The 22,573-nt window shown below is 35.6% G+C and overlaps 2 protein-coding genes and 1 non-coding gene across 3 annotated transcripts; 1 reads left to right on the top strand and 2 right to left on the bottom strand.

The window, feature by feature from the left end:
- Positions 1-387: 387 nt before the first annotated feature.
- plk1 (polo-like kinase 1 (Drosophila)) lies at positions 388-5,522 on the top strand. Its single transcript, XM_019080034.2, has 11 exons — positions 388-1,099; positions 1,760-1,928; positions 2,018-2,162; positions 2,318-2,411; positions 2,675-2,897; positions 3,056-3,122; positions 3,310-3,410; positions 3,624-3,701; positions 4,487-4,641; positions 4,734-4,916; positions 5,012-5,522. The coding sequence occupies exons 1-11, from the start codon at positions 737-739 to the stop codon at positions 5,216-5,218; spliced, it is 1,785 nt and encodes a 594-aa protein (XP_018935579.1). The 5' UTR covers positions 388-736; the 3' UTR covers positions 5,219-5,522.
- Positions 5,523-6,484: 962 nt separating this feature from the next.
- LOC109094661 (serine/threonine-protein kinase/endoribonuclease IRE1-like) lies at positions 6,485-20,092 on the bottom strand. Its single transcript, XM_042716926.1, has 22 exons — positions 19,743-20,092; positions 17,793-17,910; positions 17,554-17,587; positions 16,820-16,892; positions 16,669-16,741; positions 16,281-16,403; positions 15,361-15,465; positions 14,979-15,246; positions 14,699-14,777; positions 14,469-14,622; positions 13,574-13,710; positions 12,684-12,812; positions 12,303-12,522; positions 11,924-12,014; positions 11,657-11,846; positions 10,397-10,496; positions 10,005-10,204; positions 9,690-9,837; positions 9,267-9,394; positions 9,021-9,144; positions 8,799-8,866; positions 6,485-8,096 (listed from the first exon to the last, which is right to left on the bottom strand). The coding sequence occupies exons 1-22, from the start codon at positions 19,800-19,802 to the stop codon at positions 7,926-7,928; spliced, it is 2,793 nt and encodes a 930-aa protein (XP_042572860.1). The 5' UTR covers positions 19,803-20,092; the 3' UTR covers positions 6,485-7,925.
- Positions 20,093-22,317: 2,225 nt separating this feature from the next.
- Positions 22,318-22,425, bottom strand: LOC122136103. The gene has a single exon (XR_006153926.1). It is a non-coding gene; the product is annotated as a U6 spliceosomal RNA (small nuclear RNA).
- Between the last annotated feature and the right edge of the window lie 148 nt (positions 22,426-22,573).

Below are 22,573 nucleotides of genomic sequence, written 5' to 3'. Positions count from 1 at the left end.
AAATTTTAATATAAATTATTTAGGTTTTTTTTGTCTTTTGTTGATTTTGATTGCTTCCATTGTCCTCATTTGTAAGTCGCTTTGGATAAAAGCGTCTGCTAAATGATTAAATAAATTGTAAAAAAAATTACATTTAATTAAATACATTTAATTTAATTATTACAAGTAAGTGGACTTTGAATAGTATTTATACTCCATAGAGACTTGCATGTTATAAATCATAAAATTCAATCCATACGAACACTATTTTACGTTGTGTAATGTTTCCCAAAGTTAAATATCCAAAGAACACAAATAAAGTTTTTCAGAACGCGCACGCCGAGTCCCATGATGCTTCGCTGTGTTTGGTCAGAATTTAAATCGCAGCAGCCAATCAGAGGCGGAGATAACGAACCGAGCACAATTCAAAAAGTAGCAGTGACTCACTGCATTCCCATCTGAGCTGCGGGCCGACGCACATCATTTATGCCCGTTTAATTTCATTCTTATCAGCGAAATACCACCGATGCGTGCTTCAGAGCGGCGGATATACAGCTTTTAGACAAGACACTGTGTATATTGTGGGTTTTCGAGTTATTATTTGAATGTAAATTTCTGTGGTTCGCAACGAATGTGGATGACTGGTGAATTGCATGCGTGCTTTTCGGGATAAAGGAGCAAGGAACTTCGACTCGTTTATTTTTCAGTACTTTAGGGTTCCCTATTCTACTTAAATCGTCTTGTAAAGCGTGCAACGATGAGCGCTGCGATCGCGAAGCCGGCGAAGCCATCGGGTCACGTCAACCCCAAATCTGCTCCCCTGAAAGAGATTCCTGACATTCTGGTGGATCCCAGAACCACGAAGAGATACATGCGAGGCCGCTTTCTGGGAAAGGGAGGATTTGCGAAGTGCTACGAAATTACAGATATGGACACAAAGGAGGTTTTCGCAGGGAAAGTGGTGCCGAAGTCGATGCTGCTGAAGCCGCACCAGAAAGAGAAAATGAGCACAGAAATAGCCATTCACAAGAGTCTCGATAACCCGCACGTCGTGGGATTTCACGGCTTTTTTGAGGATGATGACTTCGTGTACGTGGTGTTGGAAATCTGTCGGAGACGGGTAAGATCGGGGAAACCGATTCGAAAACAGACCGTCAACGGTCGCTATTCCTGTCAATGGCTGATAGTACACTACAGCGCTTCAAACTTAACTCGTTAAAATAACCACATTCTGTTAAGAGTAACAGCTACTTACTGTGTTCTTTCAAAACGCAAATGTTTGTTCTTTATTACTAATGCACGTTATCTAAACTAAAACAGATTCAACTTTCTCCCTTACGCCGCTGGTGGATTTTAAACTGGAGGATGTGACGTCAGTTGATTTTGTGTTTCTCGGAGACACCGTTGTTTAAAACGAACTCCGTCAAAAAAAAAAAAAAAAAAAAAAAAAAAATCAATATATTTTACTGTCTTCACTTCTATTTTTTTTTTTTTTTTTAATAAAACTTAATTTACAACTAATTTATAATACTTAATTTTTTTTCTCTCAGATTCTGTAAATCCAAATAATCCTCAAATCCTACCAGATTTTTTTTTCTTTTCCCCACCCCCAGAAGTCTGAAATGAGAAATTGTTTATGCTGAAAGTTCCTGGCGAATTGTTCTTTTAATCCTCTGTCCTTTTTTGTGATGGAAGTGGAGTTAAAAATAAAAAAAAAAAGTTTGTTTGAAGTTCCCGTCTGCTCTATATTTTGGTGCTTAATTTCTTTCTTTCCATATAGTCTCTCCTTGAATTGCACAAGCGGAGGAAGGCAGTGACTGAGCCTGAGGCCAGATACTTCATGCGCCAGACTATTCAGGGTTGTCAGTATTTGCACAACAACCGGGTCATCCACCGTGATCTCAAACTTGGAAATCTGTTCCTCAATGATGACATGGATGTGAAAATCGGTAAGGAAAAAAATGATTGGTCTTTGCCAAATTTATTTTTTTATTTCTTTTTGTAATCAAGACTATGTCCCATTTCTCTCTCTCTTTAGGTGACTTTGGTTTGGCCACTAAGATCGAGTTTGATGGAGAGAGAAAGAAGACCCTGTGTGGGACTCCAAACTATATCGCCCCAGAGGTGCTCTGCAAGAAAGGCCACAGCTTTGAAGTAGACATATGGTCACTAGGATGCATTCTGTAAGTCCAATGATAAAATAAACAACTATGGAAGCATTTGATTTAGATTTTCATAACAAACTATCTATCTCTAATGGGAATCCATCCTTGCATAAGGATTCATTTTTATAACCGAGCATGTGTGATTGCTGATGGAGATGTAATATGTCCATTAGATATACACTGCTGGTTGGAAAGCCACCATTTGAGACATCCTGTCTGAAGGAGACCTACATCAGAATCAAGAAGAATGAGTACACTGTTCCTAGAGTATGTATCTTTGCATCAGGAGTTCACCTGTTGTATTTGGATGTTGGCATGAAATGAAATCCTTTTTTGTAATCAATCTTCTTGTGAACAATTTGTCTGTGCTTAGGTTTCATTACAAGCTTAAAACTTTTTTTGTTTCATCTTTCTCCACTTTCAGCTTGCTAGATTTTGTACCTTCTATTGTTGAATGTTTAAAGCAGACTTAAACTGAATCTTGTCAGATTGGCTTATTGCAATATGCTTTTTATTTTTTGTATTGTTAGCACATTAATCCGGTTGCTGCTGCTCTGATTCGTCGGATGCTGCACGCTGACCCTATGCTCAGACCTTCCGTGTCCGAGCTGCTGGCTGATGAGTTTTTCACCTCCGGTTATGCGCCTCTGCGGCTGCCCACTTCCTGTCTCACTGTACCTCCCCGGTTCTCCATCGCCCCCTCAAGTCTGGATCCCGCCCTCCTTCGCAAACCCCTCTCATCACTTAATAAAGGTATGTGTATAGAGAAAATCCATTTTTAAAATGCTATCATGTAATTTGACACAGCTGTGTAGCGTTTCTGTGTTTACCTTCATTTAAAATCTTAACATTTCATATTTCAAATGAAATTTATTTTCAAGTTGCCTGTAATCTTTCTTCTGTGTGTACAGGAACAGATAGTCCTATTGAGAAAATGGGGAAAATGGAGCAGCCACAAAGTGAAGATCTTCAGCAAAGGTCAGTTTTATCTATGTAGATACTAGCACGCCGTTTTAGCACATCTTCTTTTTTTTTGAACATACATTTGGCAAATAGTATCAAAACCATGGTTTTAATATAATTGTAAAAACTGACTTGCATCCCTTTATAAATTTAGGGTAATATATTTGTATTTAATGGTTTTTATCAATGTTGTTCTGTACAGGGATGGAGCTGAACAATCTGACTGTCATCTGAGTGACATGCTGCAGCAGCTGGTCAGCCTCAACACGGCCAGGCCATCTGAGAGAGACTTTATTAGACAAGGTAACCACATGGATTTTCTGCATCTTGCCAGTGAAGGGTTGTTGCTATATTTGAATAGAAATAGGAGTAGGAGCTACTGTAACAGCAAAAATCTATAAAACTCTACTTTGTGCATTTGTACATAAAGCCACAAAAATATGGTCAAGTGCTGATTAGTGTTCATGTTCAAACTATTGACAAGCACAATGCAATGATTTCTTTTTCCCTGTATAGAGGAAGCAGAGGACCCTGCTTGTATTCCTATCTTCTGGATTAGTAAATGGGTCGACTACTCTGACAAATATGGCCTTGGTAAGACGCCATGCTGACACTGACATACTAAAGCCAATATCCAAAGTGGCATTGTGTTATTGTCTGTTTTGTGCACATAATGTGGATGATCTACTATTGGCAAACATGTAAGCAATGTGAACTCGCTTCACTTTTAAAAAAAAATTTGTTGAAATGAAGCAACTCTTTGCTGGAGAACTTTACAGTGACTGGTGAAATGTATTATGAGATCATATTTCAATTAACCTAATTACTGAAACCTTTATTTTAGATTTTTGGCTAAATGAAAACAGCAGTTTATAATTATAAAATTATTTTGGTGCATCCCGGTAATTTGTAGAGTTAGCTACTGCTAGCTGCAGTTTAGTTTAAAGATCCATCAGCCCTAAAGGAATAAGCAAAATCTTAATATGCACTAAAATTGTTCAGTTAAGTTGGGTAACTTCAAATGGTAAGAAAACATGCATAAACTGCAAGATAAACACTTTTACTGAATACATGTTTCTCAAGATAACATGCTCTGGGCTTCAAATGTATTATAGTATGTATGGGGAAAAAAAGTCTGTCTTCCACGGTTGCAGAACTTTTTTTTTTTTTTTTTTTTTTACTACTGAACATGCATAATAGAAAAGGTGCTTTTCACAAATGTTTTGTGATATCCCAATTATGTGCACAAATGTAATTTGTAGCTTTGGGTGATGAATGATGCTACTTGCATGCTTTCCAAAAATATTGTCCATATTTGTACTTTTGTATAGATTTGCATATTATACAAATTTGTATAATGTACTTTTTCCCCTTCATAGGTTACCAGCTGTGTGATAACAGCGTAGGTGTCCTGTTCAATGATTCCACGCGTTTGATAATGTACACTGATGGTGACAGTTTGCAGTACATCGACCGCAACACTGCAGAATCCTACCTCAGTGTTCGCTCCTACCCTTCTGCACTCTCCAAAAAGGTTTGTGTGCACTGGAAATAATACAGAGAATGACTTTCATAATTTGCATATACATAAATTAATATTATTGTTATTATTTTTTTCTGGTGTAGATTACACTCCTCAAGTACTTCAGGAATTACATGAGCGAGCACTTGCTGAAGGCCGGGGCGAACATAACCCCCCGTGATGGGGATGAACTGATCCGGCTGCCTTACCTCCGTCATTGGTTCCGCACAAAGAGTGCCATAGTGCTACACCTGAGCAATGGAACCGTGCAGATCAACTTCTTCCAGGTCAGAACCTACCATGTTTAAAATGGGTCAAGTACTTGTGATGTCAAACAAAATACAGAAGTATCCGAGCTCATCATTTTCTCTGTGTTCTACAGGACCACACTAAGCTTATTTTGTGTCCCCTGATGGGTGCGGTGACGTACATCAATGAGAAGCGGGAGTTCTACACCTATAAGATGAGCTTAATTGAGGAGTTTGGGTGCTGTAAAGAGTTGGCCAGCCGTTTGCGCTATGCTCGCAACATGGTAGAGAAGCTCATGGCCTGCAAAAGCACCGCCACAGCCGCTACTTCTGCCCGTTAACCCACTGACATCACAAATTGTATAGCTTTATGAGTTTATGAGATCAAAACTTGTCAGTTTTCTGGGTTCTACACTAGGACTTCCTCCTCTGGATCTGTTGTTTACTCTTATACTATCACTTGTTTTTCTGGGTTGGGGAGTTTGTGACCATGCTCGCTGTATCATGTGAATGCTCTTGTACATGTTTTAATATTTTAGAACTTGTCTGTTTACCTTTTGACTGTTCTTTGTATAAAAGCTTTTGGAAGTTAATCTTTTAATGTGTTAAGAGAATATTTGAAATAAATTGGTTTTCCAAAATAAAGATCTTTTTAGAGAAATTGATTTGTTAGATACTGTTAATGAGAAATACAAGTTTATAATTATGAGTTTAATTAAAATTGAAGTGTCTTGAAAATAAGTGTTTAGTGTTTTAAAAATAAGTGTTTAGTGTTTTAAATCAAACATGAAACCTTGTGATCTATTAGTCAATTGAAATGGGGTCTACTTTTATTTTATTTTGAGTTTACTGTAATTCAGTATGCTATACTGTTAGGGCTTAGAAATTTTTTTTTCATATAACATTATATAAACAAATTTTATAATATGAAAGATTTCGATTTCAAATAAATGCTGCTCTTTGGAAATTCATAAAAGAACCTTGGGGAAGAAATCCCTTCAACAAAAATATTAAGCAGTAAAACAGCTTTCCATATTGATAAATGTTTCTTGATCAGCATATTAGAATGATTTCTGAAGGATCATGTGACACTGAAGACTGGCATAATGATGCTGAAAATTCAGCTTTGCATCACAGGAATAAATTGCATTTTAAAATATATACAAATAAAAAAAAAGCTATTTGAAATTTATTTGAAATTTATGAAATGTAGCCTTGGTGAACATAAGAGTCTTATACAAAATCATCAAAAAAAATCTTAACTCCAAACATATTGCATATTTTCTATTACAGGAAGCATATGCAAATAAGAATGTTTGGGGAAACCATGAGGAAGATTAAAGGTACTTGCTTGCTAAATCTTAATGAAGTGTCATCTTTGGTAGTGTTTATTTACATTGCCACTGTGCACGAGCAAATCTTGTTTAATATTGTTTTTAAGCTTTCCATTCGCATCTGTCACCAAGACCACTAGTATTAAGAGTAAAGCTGGCCATCACAAAGCTGACAAATGATTTAAACATTAAGTGCATTTGCACAATAACGGTTTACCACAACATAATGGATTAGATTCAACGGATGAGAAAATGTAGAGCAATGCAATCAAATGCTTAAAGGTACAGTTTATTTAAGATTACATCACTGTCCAAAATTTTTTGCAGGGCAAAGTTAGTTTCATTATTAGGATTTAAAACATTTTTCATGTAGTTATCTGTGTTTGACTAGTAGTCTGTTGTAGATGCTGTAATAAAATGGCACAAAAAAGTACCATGGTACTTACACATTTTTGTACATTGATAATGGTAATACCATTGTGTTTTTTTAAAGTAACTTGTAATTAACACAGTATCCAGTGCCATGGAAATCCATAACAACATTAATCTCAATCAAGTATAAGAGTTTTTGATCTGTGCCACAAATGGTTTCAAAGATTTATTTGGCAAATACATTTAATTTTCACTGGGTAGAAAAACAAAGGCACTAGTATTTCCACTTTCAGTGAATATTTCCAGTGGCAAAAATCCCCAACACTTAATTTATAAAAAGACATATTTTTTAAACTAACAGTATAAAACTAGTGTACAGCAGGCTGTAAAACACTTCACAATATTTGGTTTTAAAGCTGTAACACTGAGAGATGAGGATGAAGCTGCATTGTGTGGTGGAGGATAAAAGATCCATAAATAGCATGAAGCAGCAATTAAAACCACACAAAGCAAAATCAAAAGAAAAATTCCCAATCCCAGTCCCAATGTATCTGAATCACACAAATACATATACACGTGGTGTACAATATGACAGACAAACTAGTTTTTTTTAAAGTCTACTAATTATTAAATGTTGTCATAAATCTGCATATATCAGTGGATGTTTTGCTGGCTTTTATCATTCTTTAAGCATGTAACCTTGCTGAAGGAATAGTTCACCCAAAATTAATTTCATTATTTGTTTCTCACACAAAGGTACTGAATATGTATATGCTGCATTTATGATTTTTTTTCACCCCTTTTTGAAACTTTTGTGGTGAACTATCCCTTTAAGAAACCTTTATTATGAAAATACTTAACTTTCTACCTAATAAGAATATAAGTAGTCAGTTGGCAATTCAGTGATCTTGTGTGTTAAAAAAGTCAGAATTAAAATAAATAAAAATGACAGAAAAGGTAGAACACATGCCAATCTACTGGCTGATGTCAACTCTTTAGAAAATACGGCCTTTTAATTTCTTTGCTATTTGGCTGACGATAAAACCAGCAGCAAACAATAGCAGCTCTGTAAAAGCCCATTAATAAAAGCCCACTCAGTAACTTGTTTGGTTAATCTAACCTATAAAACCTGCTTCTGTAAAAGCATAAAAAGCTTTATATTTTGTTCAGCAAGTCCAGTAGGATGTTTAGGAGAAAATGATCAGTAGTGTTCTATAACGAAATGTGCTCACAGTTCTGAAGTACAGAATTATACATTGACAGTGTTTAGTTGTGTCCTCAAGGATCTTACTTTTCCTCTCCAGTCCAGCATAGGAACAAACAAGCATGTCTCTGTGGATGTTCAGTGGTGGTAGTATGGGTGAAAGGGTCTCTCGGGGGCACAGATGCCAAGCGCTGAATGCGTGTGAAGCAGTAACCGGGGGAAACGGGAGGTGAAATATGCCACGAAGCCATCGGGGACTTCACCGAGAGCTGTCTGAACCTCTGGTGGGAGCTCATGATAATGATGTTTCTGTTGAAAAACATTACAAGATTTCAGATTTTTATAGAAGGCTTCATATTCTATTCTATTCTATTCTATTACATTATAATTATGGTTCACAAGTTTTTTTTTTAATAAATTAATACTTTTATTCAGCAAATTAAATTGAAGGTGAAAATTCAGCTTTGCCAAAAGAGAAATAAGTTATATTTTAAAATATATTAAAATATAATAATTTGTTACAATATTTCTGTTTTTACTGTATTTTTATCAAATAAATGTAGCCTTGATGAGCATAAGAGACTTAAACATTAAAAACTTACCAACCCCAACTTTTAAATATTATATTAGAAAACATTATATTATTACCATTCAAAAGTTTGTTGTCACTAATTTTTATTTTATTTTTTGGAAAAAGATTTGATACTTTTTTTTTCCAGCAAAGATGCATTCAATTGATTAAAGTGAAGGTGAAAATGATTTTTCATCATAGAAATGAATTATGTTTTCAAATATATTAAAGCAGTTTAACAGAAAAATAAAAAACAAAAAATTCACAATATTACAGATTTTACTGTATGTTTTTCAGCTTTCAACAGTATTTTACAAATCTTACAGGCTCCTTTTGAATGATAGTGTATATTATATTAAATGCAATATTAATTGTTTTTTTAGTGATTACTCACTTTTGTATGCAAAACATTTTATATGTAAAAACACATAAACACTTACTTTATTTCTCATTGCTCTAAGTAGGTCTCTCACAGAGTTCCCTTTATATGTGCGAAATTTTCTAAGATCTGCCAGATGGAAAAAGATTTATATTAGACATGCAAAAATACACATATGAATAAACATGAATTTAAACATTTTTCATTTCACACGCCTTAAAACATTTTATTCAATATTTCTCTAAAATATTTTTTTTTTGTAATGGTAATTGGCAGTGCTTACCAGTCTGCAGTGGTGCTGATATGTGCATCCTCCAGTTGGTTCTTACAACAGATCTGCCGGAGTTCTCCAGACGGGCCACTATAGCGCTGTCTGCCGGCTCCTTCTCTATTCTGTCACTGACATCCTAGAGCCAAAGAACAACTTCAGCACTGCACGTTCTCACTGGACCTTTCATTGAACACACACACACACACACACACACACACACACACACACACACACACACACACACACACACACACACACCTGAAAGAACTGCAGTTGTTTTTCTGGGCTCCAGAAGAAGGGATGTTTGAGGACAGACGCGGCTGAAGGACGGGTTTCCGGTTCAGCACTGATCATCCGCTCAATCAGATCTCTGCCAATCACATCCTCTACAAACACCAAAACAGCCAGAAAAACTTTAGGAGGCTATTTAAATATGAGTTTTTCAGTGCATATACATAACTGATGAAATTTTAGATCTAATTTATTAATTGAAACCTATTAATCAGCCCAACAAATGCTAAAACTGTTATAATGGCCAAATAATGTTTTTATTCTCAAAAAACAAACAAACAAAAAAAACAATTTTCTACATTTATCTCCATGATAACATTGTCTACACAAAATCAGACACTTCTGAAGCAGGAAGTACACATGCGTTAATAAACTCATGCATGCACAAACCATGTATGTCCTCCATAAAGTGGTCAAGGTTATAGACTCCAGAGAGGATATTAGCTTGACGCCGCAGAGTGTCACCAAATGGATGCTGTCCTTTGGACGTCACGTAATAAAACACACATCCAGCCGAAAATATATCCACTGCACTCGTCTAAAGACAAAAAAAGAGGGGAAAGGAGACTTATACAGGAGACTTATAGGAAACTTACACAGAATATATCATATTTAGTGAGTTTTTAAAATTTAGTAGACCACAATATCTGGTTTTTAAACTGAACATGTGATGTGTGTGTTTGTATGCATGTCTATTGAACATACAGGGTTCCCTTTTGGAGCATTTATGAGTAATTCAGGGGCAATCCAGCCTTCGGTTCCTGGTATTCCAGAGCGTAGGCTGAAACTATGGCGACCATCTGGAAGCTTCTTACACAAGCCGAAATCTGAGATCACTGCCCGGACTCGACCCAATGCCCCCGGGAGAGAGAGCAAAATATTCCGTGGCTTTAAATCCCTGTGAACTGAGTACGAGAGGGACACGCAATTACAAATGATGGTGGGTCCATCTGCTTGCATGCATGTATGCCATCAACATCCAGGTACTCAACAGCAATTAATAAACATTAGTGCAATGCAATACTATCATGTGCATTTTTAAGACGTTACAGGAAGAAGTTATGATTAGAATCATTGCTATGGCAATAGTGATTCACCTATATTGAGGGAGTGCAGGTGACTGAGGCCACACATGGTCTGGTCCAGAAGGGACACTGGGTTCAGGTCTGAATAAGGACAGCTTGGGTCCTCCACATACTACATACAAAATAGAAAAACCCCGTCAGGGTGCATGGAAACAAATCAGTTATTATACAGCTGAAATTAGAGTTGATTATACTAATATTCATATTATTAATGAATATTATTAATGAAAAGGAATAACACAATGTTGTTATACAGTTAGAAAATAGAAAATACAGCACAGTACAGTAGGAATATTGTTTTAGTAGTGGCATATTGTAAAAGCCTAATTCATAATCATAATTTTTGTCTTGCTTTTTAGTAGAAATATCTAAATCCTTAAACCATCTTTAAAAATGAAAAATTGTGCATATTTGTCAGAGAATGCAACTTACAATTTAAGCAAAAATCTCACTCATTTTTGCTACTGTTATCTCAAACTAAAAAAAATTAAAGTGTTTTTTGTTAACTCAAAGCTGAAATAAAATGAAATATGAATGTTGATGAAAAATGAAAAACTTAATTAGAAATGTATTCAAAAGTATGTTAAAAAAGCATTCAAATTACTAATACTAAAAATGACAAACAAAAAGACTAAAGCTTGAACTAAAATTAAAACTGAAAATATAAAAATAAAAGCTAATTGAACAAATAACAGTTTATTAATAATTCTGAAATATTTAAAAAAAATAATAACACTGCATGGTTTAACAATTTTGTTAAGGCTACATGGTTTCAATGAGGTTTTAAACACTTTTAAAAAGTGTTTTGTTAATTGAAATACAGCTGGAATAAAATAAAATATTGATTTCAGATGAAAAACTACAAACACATTAATTAGAAATGTATTCAAAAGGATGTTAAGAATGTTCAAATGACTAAAACTAAAACTGAAATAAAATAACTAATAAAAATACAAACATTAAAATTAAAATTGAAAATTTTAAATTTAAAATGAAAATTTAAAATTTAAAATGAAAACTGAAAATATAAAAATAAAAGCTAATTCAACATATTAATAAATAGTATACTATAATAGTATATTACTAATACTAAAATAATGTGTATATTATATTTTACTATGTTACATTAAACTATACTTTTTGTGTAACTAATAAATTCTCATGTTACTGCCTCATGTAGATTGACTTCACAAATCACGATGAAACAGTGAAAAGGCAAACGAGTAACTTTTATGTTGTAACACACTTGCACACACATTCACAGAAACACACCTGCTGGAGTGTAGCAGCACACAGCTCTATGGCAATGTAAGTGAACTGTCTGTCCCGCTCTGTGCAGAAGTAACGGATGACATTGGGATGCTCGTCTGATTCACGGAGGAGCTGAACCTCTCGCTCTGCAAACTCCACACACTCTGGAAGAATACGCTTTACCGCCACACGCCGATCGTCAAAATGACCCCTGCATGTATAACACCAGTGTATTAAAAAGGTAAAGAACAACCAAGCAAACTATTATTACAATCCATAATAACCCACCGGAACACGAAGGTCCCCTCTGTCCCATGACCCAGCACCTCAGCAGGACTGAAAGAGATTTTACCAACTCCCACAACATCAGGCTGATCACCTGAAGAATGCGAGTTAAACACAATTTAAAAAAAACACAAATATCTAAAGGCTTAAATTATAGTGAACAGCATTTAGGTTTGTAAATGAAATAAAAAGCTTATTTAGATAAAAGAAAAAAAATAGTGGGCCTCATTCATGAGATATAAGCAGAACTCATTAATCATTCCTATAATCAGTTGTAAAAGCAACAGGTTGGCTAAGAAAAGTTTGGATTTACACAGAAATGTGTTTTTGTGTTTCATGAATAAGGCTCAACAGTTGATATGGAGATAGATAGTTTCCGTACTCTGTGATTGGCCAGCTGTCGTTATTGGGGCGGAGTCTTTGCTTGAGAATGGCCGAGTTTGATTGGATGCAACAGAACTGCTCTTCTCTGAATGGCTGTTGTTGCTGTAAGATGAGGTTGAGGGCGGAGCACTGGGTTCTGTGTTAGCGCTCTGATTGGTCAACACTGGCAGAGGGTTAGAGTCCACTGGATCTTCCAATCGCTGGGATGTTTTGACTGGCTGATTAAACAAAAGGGAAAATCAAACAGTTTCTATGCCTGTTTATTCATATTACATACATATATAAATATTATATACAGTACATATTTTTATTTATATATATATACATAGATTTGAATATGTGTATTATAAATATTCAAAATACATTCTCTACTACAAACCCTTTTGTGTGTTAGCAGGAAGGCAATCCACGCTCCAAGCAGCAGCGTCATCACCAGCACGGTCATGGGGTCAGAGGTCAAGGAGTCTGGCAACACAGTGGAGGAGCTGTGCTTTGTTACCGGTGGCAACTGTAAACACAAGTTGACAAGTTTGTGCTTGGCTGTTCGTAACGCTTACAATTTCATCATGCATGAGATTTTCAACGGCCACCTTCCAATTATAAAGTTGCTATAGACGCCGTCTACCGAATCTCGATTTATTTAACAATTTTATTGAAGAATGTGCAGTATAGCTCACAAATTAACGTCTGTTAATCTCTCACTTAGTTTAATACAGTACTTTCCTCAGTATAGTCTGCTACATGGAAACAGCCATTATAAAAACTATCAATCACAATATCAAGGTGTCAGAGCTATGTAAGGTTTTTGTAAATAACACACCTCCACTGCAAGTACTTAACCACCCCACACACTTAAAATAATGCACTTATGTGCTTACACACACTGAAAAAAAAAATTAACTCTGCATTTCTTCCCTAAACTGCCTCCTTATGTAGTTGTCAAATAAAACTGCCATTGCATGTAACGAATATTGTTGGGTCCTTGATAAATTGTCTTTGTTTTTATTTTGTAGGTTGCTCTGGATAAAGGCATCTGCTAAATGCATACAATTAAATATGAATGTAAGGCATGGCAAAAGTTGCATAGATTACTTCTATGGTACTTTTATGGTATTATTACCTTTTTTGACATTCTGTGAAAAATAGCAGTGTAAACATCATGCAACATATCACTTTATGTGTTTTAACAAAATAAATACCATAATGAAGGCTTTGAACAACATGGGTGTGTATATGTGGGAGTTTTTTTTTTTTGTGTGTGTTTTGTGCTGTGGTCTCTGTGTGTGAGGGGGAGAGGGGAGAGGAGAAAGAACCTCGGGGTGGGATGACATCACCAGAGCGCTGCAGGTTCTCTGGGAAATCTCTCAACATGGTGGTGTGAGCCAAAGGAGGCACTTCATGATGACCTACTCACACACACACACATACAGATAAAGCAGGGGTGTCAAATTCAATTCCTGGAGGGCCGGAGCCCCGTAGGGTTTGGTCCAACCGTGCTCCAACACACATAGCATATAACTTTCAAATAAGCCTGAAGGACTTGTTTAGTTGGATCAGGTGTGTTTATTTAGGGTTGAATCTAAACTCTGCAGGGCTCCGGCCCTCCAGGATTTGAGTTTGACACACCTGAGATAAAGCTACATATGCAGAAATATAATACAGTCTTTCTAAAAACATAACTGATATTGATTGAATAAACATTAAGAAATGCACTTTCTTTATAATTTAATTTTAAACCATTTTTTATAATATAATATAATATAAATGTTTTTTAATGAATAGTTTTTTTTTATTTATGGATTGTTTTTAAATTAAATATTGATTATAATATAATATAATATAATATAATATAATATAATATAATATAATATAATATAATATAATATAATATAATATAAAATTTAAATATGTTTTTGAATTAAAAAATATTAACCATTTATCGTTTTAAAGCAGTTTTAGTTTTAGAACAGTTTTAGGGCATATTTTTCTCTAATATACTGTACAAACTTCAGTTCTGAAACTACTGAACTAGAACTTAAACTGTGGGAGTTGTAGCATTGCATATGCATGCATGTATCTTGATGGACACATAATAATGTAAATGAGCAAAATTTAGAGTGTCTGTACATATATGAAGATAAATGTGTAAAAGTGTTGACTGTACCAATCAGCAGCCACTGATTCTGCAGGGAATTGCTGCTTCCTGGTGGATATTTCACGTCAGTGCTGGGCGTGATCTCACACTCGGGCCGCCCATTACCCATTGTGACGCCAGCGGTGATTGGCCCCTCAATGCGTGCAAGTGTAAGACCTTTTGGCTGCCATGGGAACAGCATATAGTTATTAAGAAGGAAGTTTTACTGTTGGTTTTGAAAAATGGATAGCAGAACTTACCACTATTGCCACACCTTGGTGCACAAGAGAGGTAGAAGCATACAGATGAGAGTCCGTCTTGCCAACATAGAGAGCAGGACTATCAAAATATGTACACATGAATACATAATTACTTTAAAATATTTCTTTATAATTAGTTAATCATCACTTGATTTGGTTTATAGTTAATTGCCTTTTAAGGCATACAGGTTTGGCACGCAAGGGTGAGTAAATGATGACAAAATGATGGGTGGTGAATTATCCCTTTAAATAAATGGGTTTTTAAAGACTAATGTCTTACACTAGCTGAGTCTTAGTGCTGTGGTTCTCCTCTGTGAACTGGTAGGTCCACTTCATGGTGTGGGACTGTGTGTTTTCTGCAGTGAAGGTAAGGTAACGCAGGGTTTCTGTTGCGACCGTCAGATGAGGAGCTCGCCGCAGACTGTCCTGACTCCATAAATAAAACCCTGCCACTGGAGAATCAAACTTCTGCATCCACAACACCTCACCAGAGTCCCGATCCACTGTAACCACCAGACCGTCCCCGCTGGACGCAAAGTGTGACATCTCTGTGATTCACAGACACACTCAAATGTGATGAATTCCAAAAACAACATACTTACGCATTCACAAATTCAACAGACTGGCTTGTAAAATCTGTGTATGCGTGATGAAGGACCTACTATATTCATATTTTTTGTCGTCATAGAGAGGCGCGGAGTAGTCGTTGTAGGTGGCATTCCAGCGGAGTTCCTGAGTCTTTGTATCATACATGGTGATCATATATTCTGCAGACACACACATGGACACATGCATCACATAACCAACCAATCAAAATTTGGGTTCGGTAAGATTTTTTAGTTTTTGAAAAAAGTATTTTATGCTCACCATGGCTGCATTAATTTAATAAAACAGTAATATTGTGAAATATAATTACAATTTAAAAAAATATTTTATATATAGATTTATATTTTATTTCTATTTTTGATTTTGATAGAATTTAAAAAGTAATTGAAAAGTTAATTTGCAAAAACAGATAACTCGTTTTTTAACAATTTTCAAAAATCATGTTTTTTCACTGTGAATTCCAATTAATCTCAATCAAACTGCAGTTGGGTTATTTTGATTAAGTAAAAAGAACTTAAAAAATTAAACAGCTAACTAACACAATAAAACACAATACAAAACATGATAACATCATAAAAAAAAACATTTTTTGAAAATTTTAAAAACCTGAGTTATCTGTTTTTGCAAATAAACTCTTCAATTTACAAAGTGAGTTTTCAGCATCATTACTCCAGTCTTCAGTGTCACATGATCCTTTAGAAATTAATCTAATATGTTGATTTGCTGCTCATGAAATATTTCTTATTATTACTAATGTTGAAAAAAAAAACATGTTGTTTAACAAACACTTAATTCAAAAACAAGAAAATGTTCTGATATTTTTCTTTTAACATTTTTGTCTTTACTCTCACTTTTGATCAATTCAATGCATTTTTGCTAAATAAAAGTATTTCTTTCTTTCAAAAAAATGTGTGTGTATTACAGAATGAGTCAGGGTGTTATAATAAAGAGAAGGTTCATGTATGTGTGTTCGGACCTGTGCGACCAATGTACAGCAGAGGGGCAGAAGGGCAGATGGAGTCTGAAGAGGAGGTGCTTAGACTCGTCTGTTTTTCACCTGTCTGAGGATCAACCACAAACCAAGTGTCCTGTTTTTTACCTGGGAAAACACACAATACAATAAATGAGAGTGTGCAAGGCCCTGGAGCTTTTCACAGATCATTGTATGTTCAGGCTATCAGGGTTTCGCTCAGCAAAACTAGTATATGACTTTTTACAATTTTATTAATTTTCACAAATTTTAAAAGATCTCACTGAGCTGGAAATCACTTTTTTTTTTTTTCAAAAGCACCACAAAATACATATATCAAACACTGATTTCACCAAAAACGTTCAACCAAACATGTCTGACATATATACAGTACCTGTGTAGAGCACCCCATCAGAGCTCCTGCAGGGAGAAGACTGGACCAGTTCTGGAATAGTGAACGGGAGTTTCTGCAGAGAAGATTCATATCAATGACTGAGCTGGGACTCTCTGACAAACACACTCGCACCCCTTCCCATGACACTCACCATCAGACCCTCTTTGCGCTTGCCTCCTAGTAAATACAGACTGCCATCATTGGGATCCGGTAAAAAGCCTGGCCTACAAGAGGAAACAGACAACTTTAAAATCGAATCATAAAAATGGGCATTACATACAAGAAACGTGTCAGACCTGAATGCATTTTTAAAACAATCACTAAATTATTATTATTATTATTATTATTATTATTATTATTATTATTGCTATTGGTAATAGTATCCAATAGCCTGCATGACTTAAGTGATGTTATTTATAAAAGAATGTTGTTTCAGAGAAAAAGAAAGTTATTATATTTTGACCAAAATACTATCTTTCAAATGTATGGGGTCTGTAAGATGTTATTTTATTTTTTAAATTAATATTTCATTTTATATTTACTTTTATTTAGCAAGGATGCATTAAACTGTTTGAAAATGACAAAAACAGCATTTATAATGTTACCAAAGATTTATATTTCAAATAAATGCTGCTCTTCTGAACTTATATAACAAATTACATTTCAATTGATTTTTTAAACATATTTTAAATTCAAAGTAAAACGGTAAATGTTTATTTTAAACAGTAATAATATTTCACAATATTACTGTTAATAATGTGTTTCACTGTATTTTTTTGGTGAGCATAAGTGACATTTAAAAACATTTTTAAAAATCTTACCGACCCTAAACGTATAGTAGTGTACAGTACATTAATTTAGTTTCTGAAGCTGTTACACACTTACTCTTGGAAATAGGTAGGAACCTGTATGATGGGATCTAGAAAAGAGAGAGTGAAATGATTATGGAAGTTGTCTGGCAGATAATAATAGTAATTACACTACTCTTAAAAATATGTCATGGAATAACAATTTTATGACAACAAGATGTTTGTCTTAATGCGACAAAACAGCACTACAACATGATAACGTTCTTTTTTATCATTTGTCATATTGCACATACATGCATGCAGATACACACACACCTTCCTTTAGTGTCCATTTGATGTCTCCTGTCTGTTTACTGACGGCATGCAGACTTCCATCCAGTGTAGAAACAAAGAGCAGGGATTCTGGGAGAGAGACTGAACTTCCTCCCTCACACTGAAAGAGAAACCAGTAAAACACCATTTCACACACCACACTGCAGATATCAGACTATTTAAAACTAATCGCTACCTGATATGCATCCGGAAATACCCACAGTCTGTTCTCTGAGTGTGTGTGTGTGTGTGTACTTGTGTAGGTCAACATTTTTAGTTTTAAATCTAATACCAACAACATGTCTGTAAGAGTCAGATTCATGGGGAGTGTATAGCAAATATGTTATTTCGTCTATACGAGGTCCTCACTGACATAGCCTTAGAGGTTTGTGTGTGTTTGTGTTAGAGAGCATGGTTAACAGTCAACGACTATTGACCAGGATATCCTTATTTGTAACGCCACTCCTATATTTACCAAAAAACTGCCTGACATTATATGACTGAGAATAACAACTTTGAATGAGTCAATATCACTCAACAGTATTATGCAATTTTTATTTTTATTTTTGCATTGGTTTTGAATAATATTTTTGAATCTGGTCACATATTCAGTTCACTGCTGTAAGATATTTATCTGACCCCCTTCTGACTCCACATCCACCCTGTAGGCCTAATGTATAATAAAGTTCACTGTGTATATCTTGCAGAAACATTAGTCTTGCTCCACTAAAGTACACCAGTAAAAAATATATCAAATTTACATGTAGGATGACAATTAGGCTGTTATTTAAATAAAGCATACAGTCATTGAGGGGATACAATGTTTTACATTTTCAATAAATTCATCCTGAGGGCATTGATAACAGTGGTTTTATTACCTCGGGTCAAACTAAACCTGAAGCTCTGCCTACAAACATTATGGGCCAGTAAGTGATTAAAAGAAATTATCATATAGCACCGCATACCTTAAAACTCACTACTCTGCTTCTCACACATTAATGGGAACTCTTGTTATAGTACACATGCACCCGCTCTGGGAACAATGCATCATGGATTGCGCGAGCTCTCCAGTACAAAGCCTATTAAGCGCGCGCGCACCTATGCAGGTCTCGTGCTCAGGCTCAGGTAATATGACACTATTGTAAGAATGCGAATTGAAATTAGCTTTAACAACTCTGTTAATAGGGATGTGTTTCCAGCTTCTTCCAAAAGTGTTGCTTGAATCGCTCACATAATGAACGAATCGGTCTTTTGAGCAGATTAATTTCAATGATCCGGTCGAAACGAGTCATAAATCGTCAAAGCACTCGACTGTAACGTACTGTATAATTCTGTTTAGGAATTAAGCTGTGAGGTTGATATAATGCAGTTAACAATATAAGGACAAATAATAGTAATATAATTATCATTTAATTTAATTGATTTTTAAGTATTATAAATACCATTATAAAACGTTACAAAAATGCATTTTCCGCAAAAATGGCATGTAATACAGAAAAAAACATTAAACCTATGGTACCTTATCAAAACCACAATATAAAACACCAACTAGTTCACTACAAAATGAATGTTAAAATCAGCGAAGGAACGCTTTTGAGTGATAATAACTAAAGAATCTGTGAATCGGATTGTTGAAGACGTTCGTTCAAATGAACCGATTCGCCAAAATGAATCCGACTCGCACACTTTATTCATTATTAATAATAAATTCACTATATTACTTTTTATTTATAATACAATAGTATACCAATATCAAATAATTATGATATAGGATGGCTGTACTATTCTTGTTAATTATTTTATTTAGCCTATCTTTCCAGGAACCTCAGCTCAGAGCACCCCGCCTCTGCGTAGCCAAAAATAGACGAACACATATCCCTGTCCCCGTGCACTCCCTATGGTGACCAGCAACATACAGTGGTAAACACATGCGACCCATTTCCCCGTATTTACCTGTGACACGTTTCCAGCCAAGCTGAGCAACAACAGCAGCAAATGTCTCCAGTCCATCATTTCTCCCTGAATCTGACAGATGTGTCTGTGGTTGAAGTTGCGGCGTGTTCCAGGTCCGTGTCAGTGAATATATACTAAGGTCGAAGGGGTTCCAAACTCCTCCAACAAAACGCCATAATCACAAAGTATTGGAAAAACTTCACAGCGGCATACTCAATCGCTTACAGTACTGCTGCGGTTCAGCATATGTCTGTAACATGACAGACAACTGATCCTATATTATAATAACAAATATTGCACATTTCCGCGTTGGGACGGAACTGGTGATGTCACTCAAATCAAAACGAGCCTACCGTAGAAAATTAGAAGGCACGGCCATGTTTGTTTGATTGACAGCGCGGCTGACCAATAGCGTCTCGCTGCGCTTGACTTGAAAGGCGGAGTTTCGAGAAAACTGCACGTCATTTTAAAACGCGTGGAACAATAACAGTTTGGCCCTGACAATTGATGACAACACGACCCGTTCTGTCTTTTTTTCCCCTTTTACATTCAACGTAGAATATTCTCTCTGATTATTAAGTGGGCAAAATAAACTTTTCTGCAGTTTTTGTGCCATCGGGACAAGTAATGTTTTATTACTTAATTAAAATTAAGAAACATGTATGACTTTTTATGCTCAGTCGTTTTCTCAACATAGTTATTTAAAGCATAAGAATTATAACATTCTACCAAACTGTATAACTAAACTGACTGCAACATGGGTAATAATGTAATCTGAGCTAGCTGTCTCTCGACATTTACATTTACATTTAGTCATTTAGACGCTTTTATCCAAAGTGACTTACAAATGAGCACAATAGAAGCAATCAAAACTAACAAAAGAGTGACATGTAAGTGCACATGACAAGTCTCGGTTAGTCTAACGCAGTACACGTAGCAAGGTATACACACACACACACACACACACACACACACACAGACACACACACACAGACACAGACACACACACACACACACACACACACACACACACACACACACACACACACACACACACACAGACACACAGGTGAACAGACACACACACACACACACACACACACACACACACAACCACACAGACACATACGCACACGCACACGCACACACACGCATACACACATACACACACAACCACACAGACACACAGACACACACACACACACACACACAACCACACACACACACACACACACACACACACACACACACACACACAGACACACACACACAAAGAAAAACAAGTAGATAGAATAGAAGAAAATAGAAAGCTAGTGAATGTAACTTCTCTGTAGATACATTAGCTCTGGCAAAAATAAATAAATAAATAAAACAACAAACAAATACATAAATAAATAAAACAAAACTAAATAACAAGGATGTGCAAGGTAACAAAAATACCATAACATTATTATGGCCAATAAATTATGCAATTAAACCATGGAGAACATTTAAAACAATTAAATGTGTTTTAATAAAATTTGATGTAACCTCATAATTTGAAGCTATGATTTACAGAATGTACAGTGGGGTTGCTATATACAGTATTGAGCAGAGTATATACAGAATATAAATAGGAATGCAGTGTAGGATTGCATGTACATTATGAACAGAGCAATGTAGGATTATATATACACATTATGAACAGCAGCAACGTGAGAACAGTGGTAATAAATACAGTTGGATGAGTGTGCAAAAGTATTGTTAAAATGAATTCTATGCAAAAACAGTAGTGCAATTATATTTTTTATAGAATAGTTTACTGTGCTTTGTACAGTAACAACTAGTTTACAGTGCGATAACTAGAACAGTGTGCAGTATGTGCAAAATATGAGTAGTGCAAATACATGTATGTAAAGTACTTTGACCAGTGCAGTAATAAAGTACAGTAGGTGCCGGTTAGATTGGGGGTGTGGCGTTCAGAAGGGTCACGGCCTCGGGGAAGAAGCTCTTCCTGAGCCTGCTAGTCCGAGAGCGTAGGCTCCTGTAACGTCTGCCGGATGGAAGGAGAGAGTGAAAAGTCCATGGTTAGGGTGAGAGGCATCCTTGATGATGTTTCTTGCCCTGCCCAGACAGCGCTTCTGATAGATGTTCTCAATGGAAGTTAACTGGGTGCCGGTGATCCGTTGAGCAGTTTTCACCACTCGCTGGAGTGCTTTGCGGTCAAATGCGGAGCAATTGCTGTACCATATATGTACATACCATGAGATTTGTTGCCCTCTTGTGCAAGATTTTTAGCGTCAAACCCACCAAATGATATTCTTAAAATGAGCCCACTGATACAGTTTAAAGACACCTGAATAATTGTGTGTGTGTGTGTGTGTGTGTGTAAAATATAACCTATATATGTGTATTAAAAATTGGTGTTTGTCTTTGCAACAAGCTGTAGAAAGACTTGTCTCACCTAATTGTTGTTTTTTGTATTCGCTGTAATATCAAGGACTATAGGAGCTACTAAAATGGACTTTGGTGATGTGGATGAAGGTTTTAGAAACGATTGAAAGCACTTATGTACAACAAAATATAGCAAATTCCAAAATATTGGATACGCTTCACGATTATGCGTGTCATCTTTGCGCAAGGGACCATGCTAATCTTCTCTGTATCGATCCAATTTTAGTATATGTGTTGTTACAAACAACACGATTATACGGAGGAACATGCCAGAATATACAGTTCAGATATTGGTTATTAAAGCACATGATGGTAACAAAAAGTTTAGACAACAAATGAATTATATAACAAGTTTGCTATATGGTAGAGCGGTACAGAGGAAATCTGGAGTACATTAA

This window comes from Cyprinus carpio, chromosome B1 (assembly GCF_018340385.1).
Source record: "Cyprinus carpio isolate SPL01 chromosome B1, ASM1834038v1, whole genome shotgun sequence".
Taxonomy (NCBI): Eukaryota; Metazoa; Chordata; class Actinopteri; order Cypriniformes; family Cyprinidae; genus Cyprinus; species Cyprinus carpio.
The sequence above is the reverse complement of the archived record's forward strand: the minus strand, read 5'-3'. Positions and strand labels throughout refer to the sequence as shown.

Excerpts from the sequence above, each read along its gene's own strand:
- LOC109094661 (XM_042716926.1), bottom strand. The coding sequence starts at position 19,802 with ATGATGGACTGGAGACATTTGCTGCTGTTGTTGCTCAGCTTGGCTGGA. Across the intron at positions 16,742-16,819 it reads AGCGCAAAGAGGGTCTGATG|AAACTCCCGTTCACTATTCC; the intron begins GTGAGTGTCATG and ends TCTTCTCTGCAG. Across the intron at positions 15,247-15,360 it reads CGACAAAAAATATGAATATA|AGATGTCACACTTTGCGTCC; the intron begins GTAGGTCCTTCA and ends TGTGAATCACAG.
- plk1 (XM_019080034.2), top strand. The coding sequence starts at position 737 with ATGAGCGCTGCGATCGCGAAGCCGGCGAAGCCATCGGGTCACGTCAAC. Across the intron at positions 3,123-3,309 it reads AGTGAAGATCTTCAGCAAAG|GGATGGAGCTGAACAATCTG; the intron begins GTCAGTTTTATC and ends TGTTCTGTACAG. Across the intron at positions 3,411-3,623 it reads GAGAGACTTTATTAGACAAG|AGGAAGCAGAGGACCCTGCT; the intron begins GTAACCACATGG and ends TTCCCTGTATAG.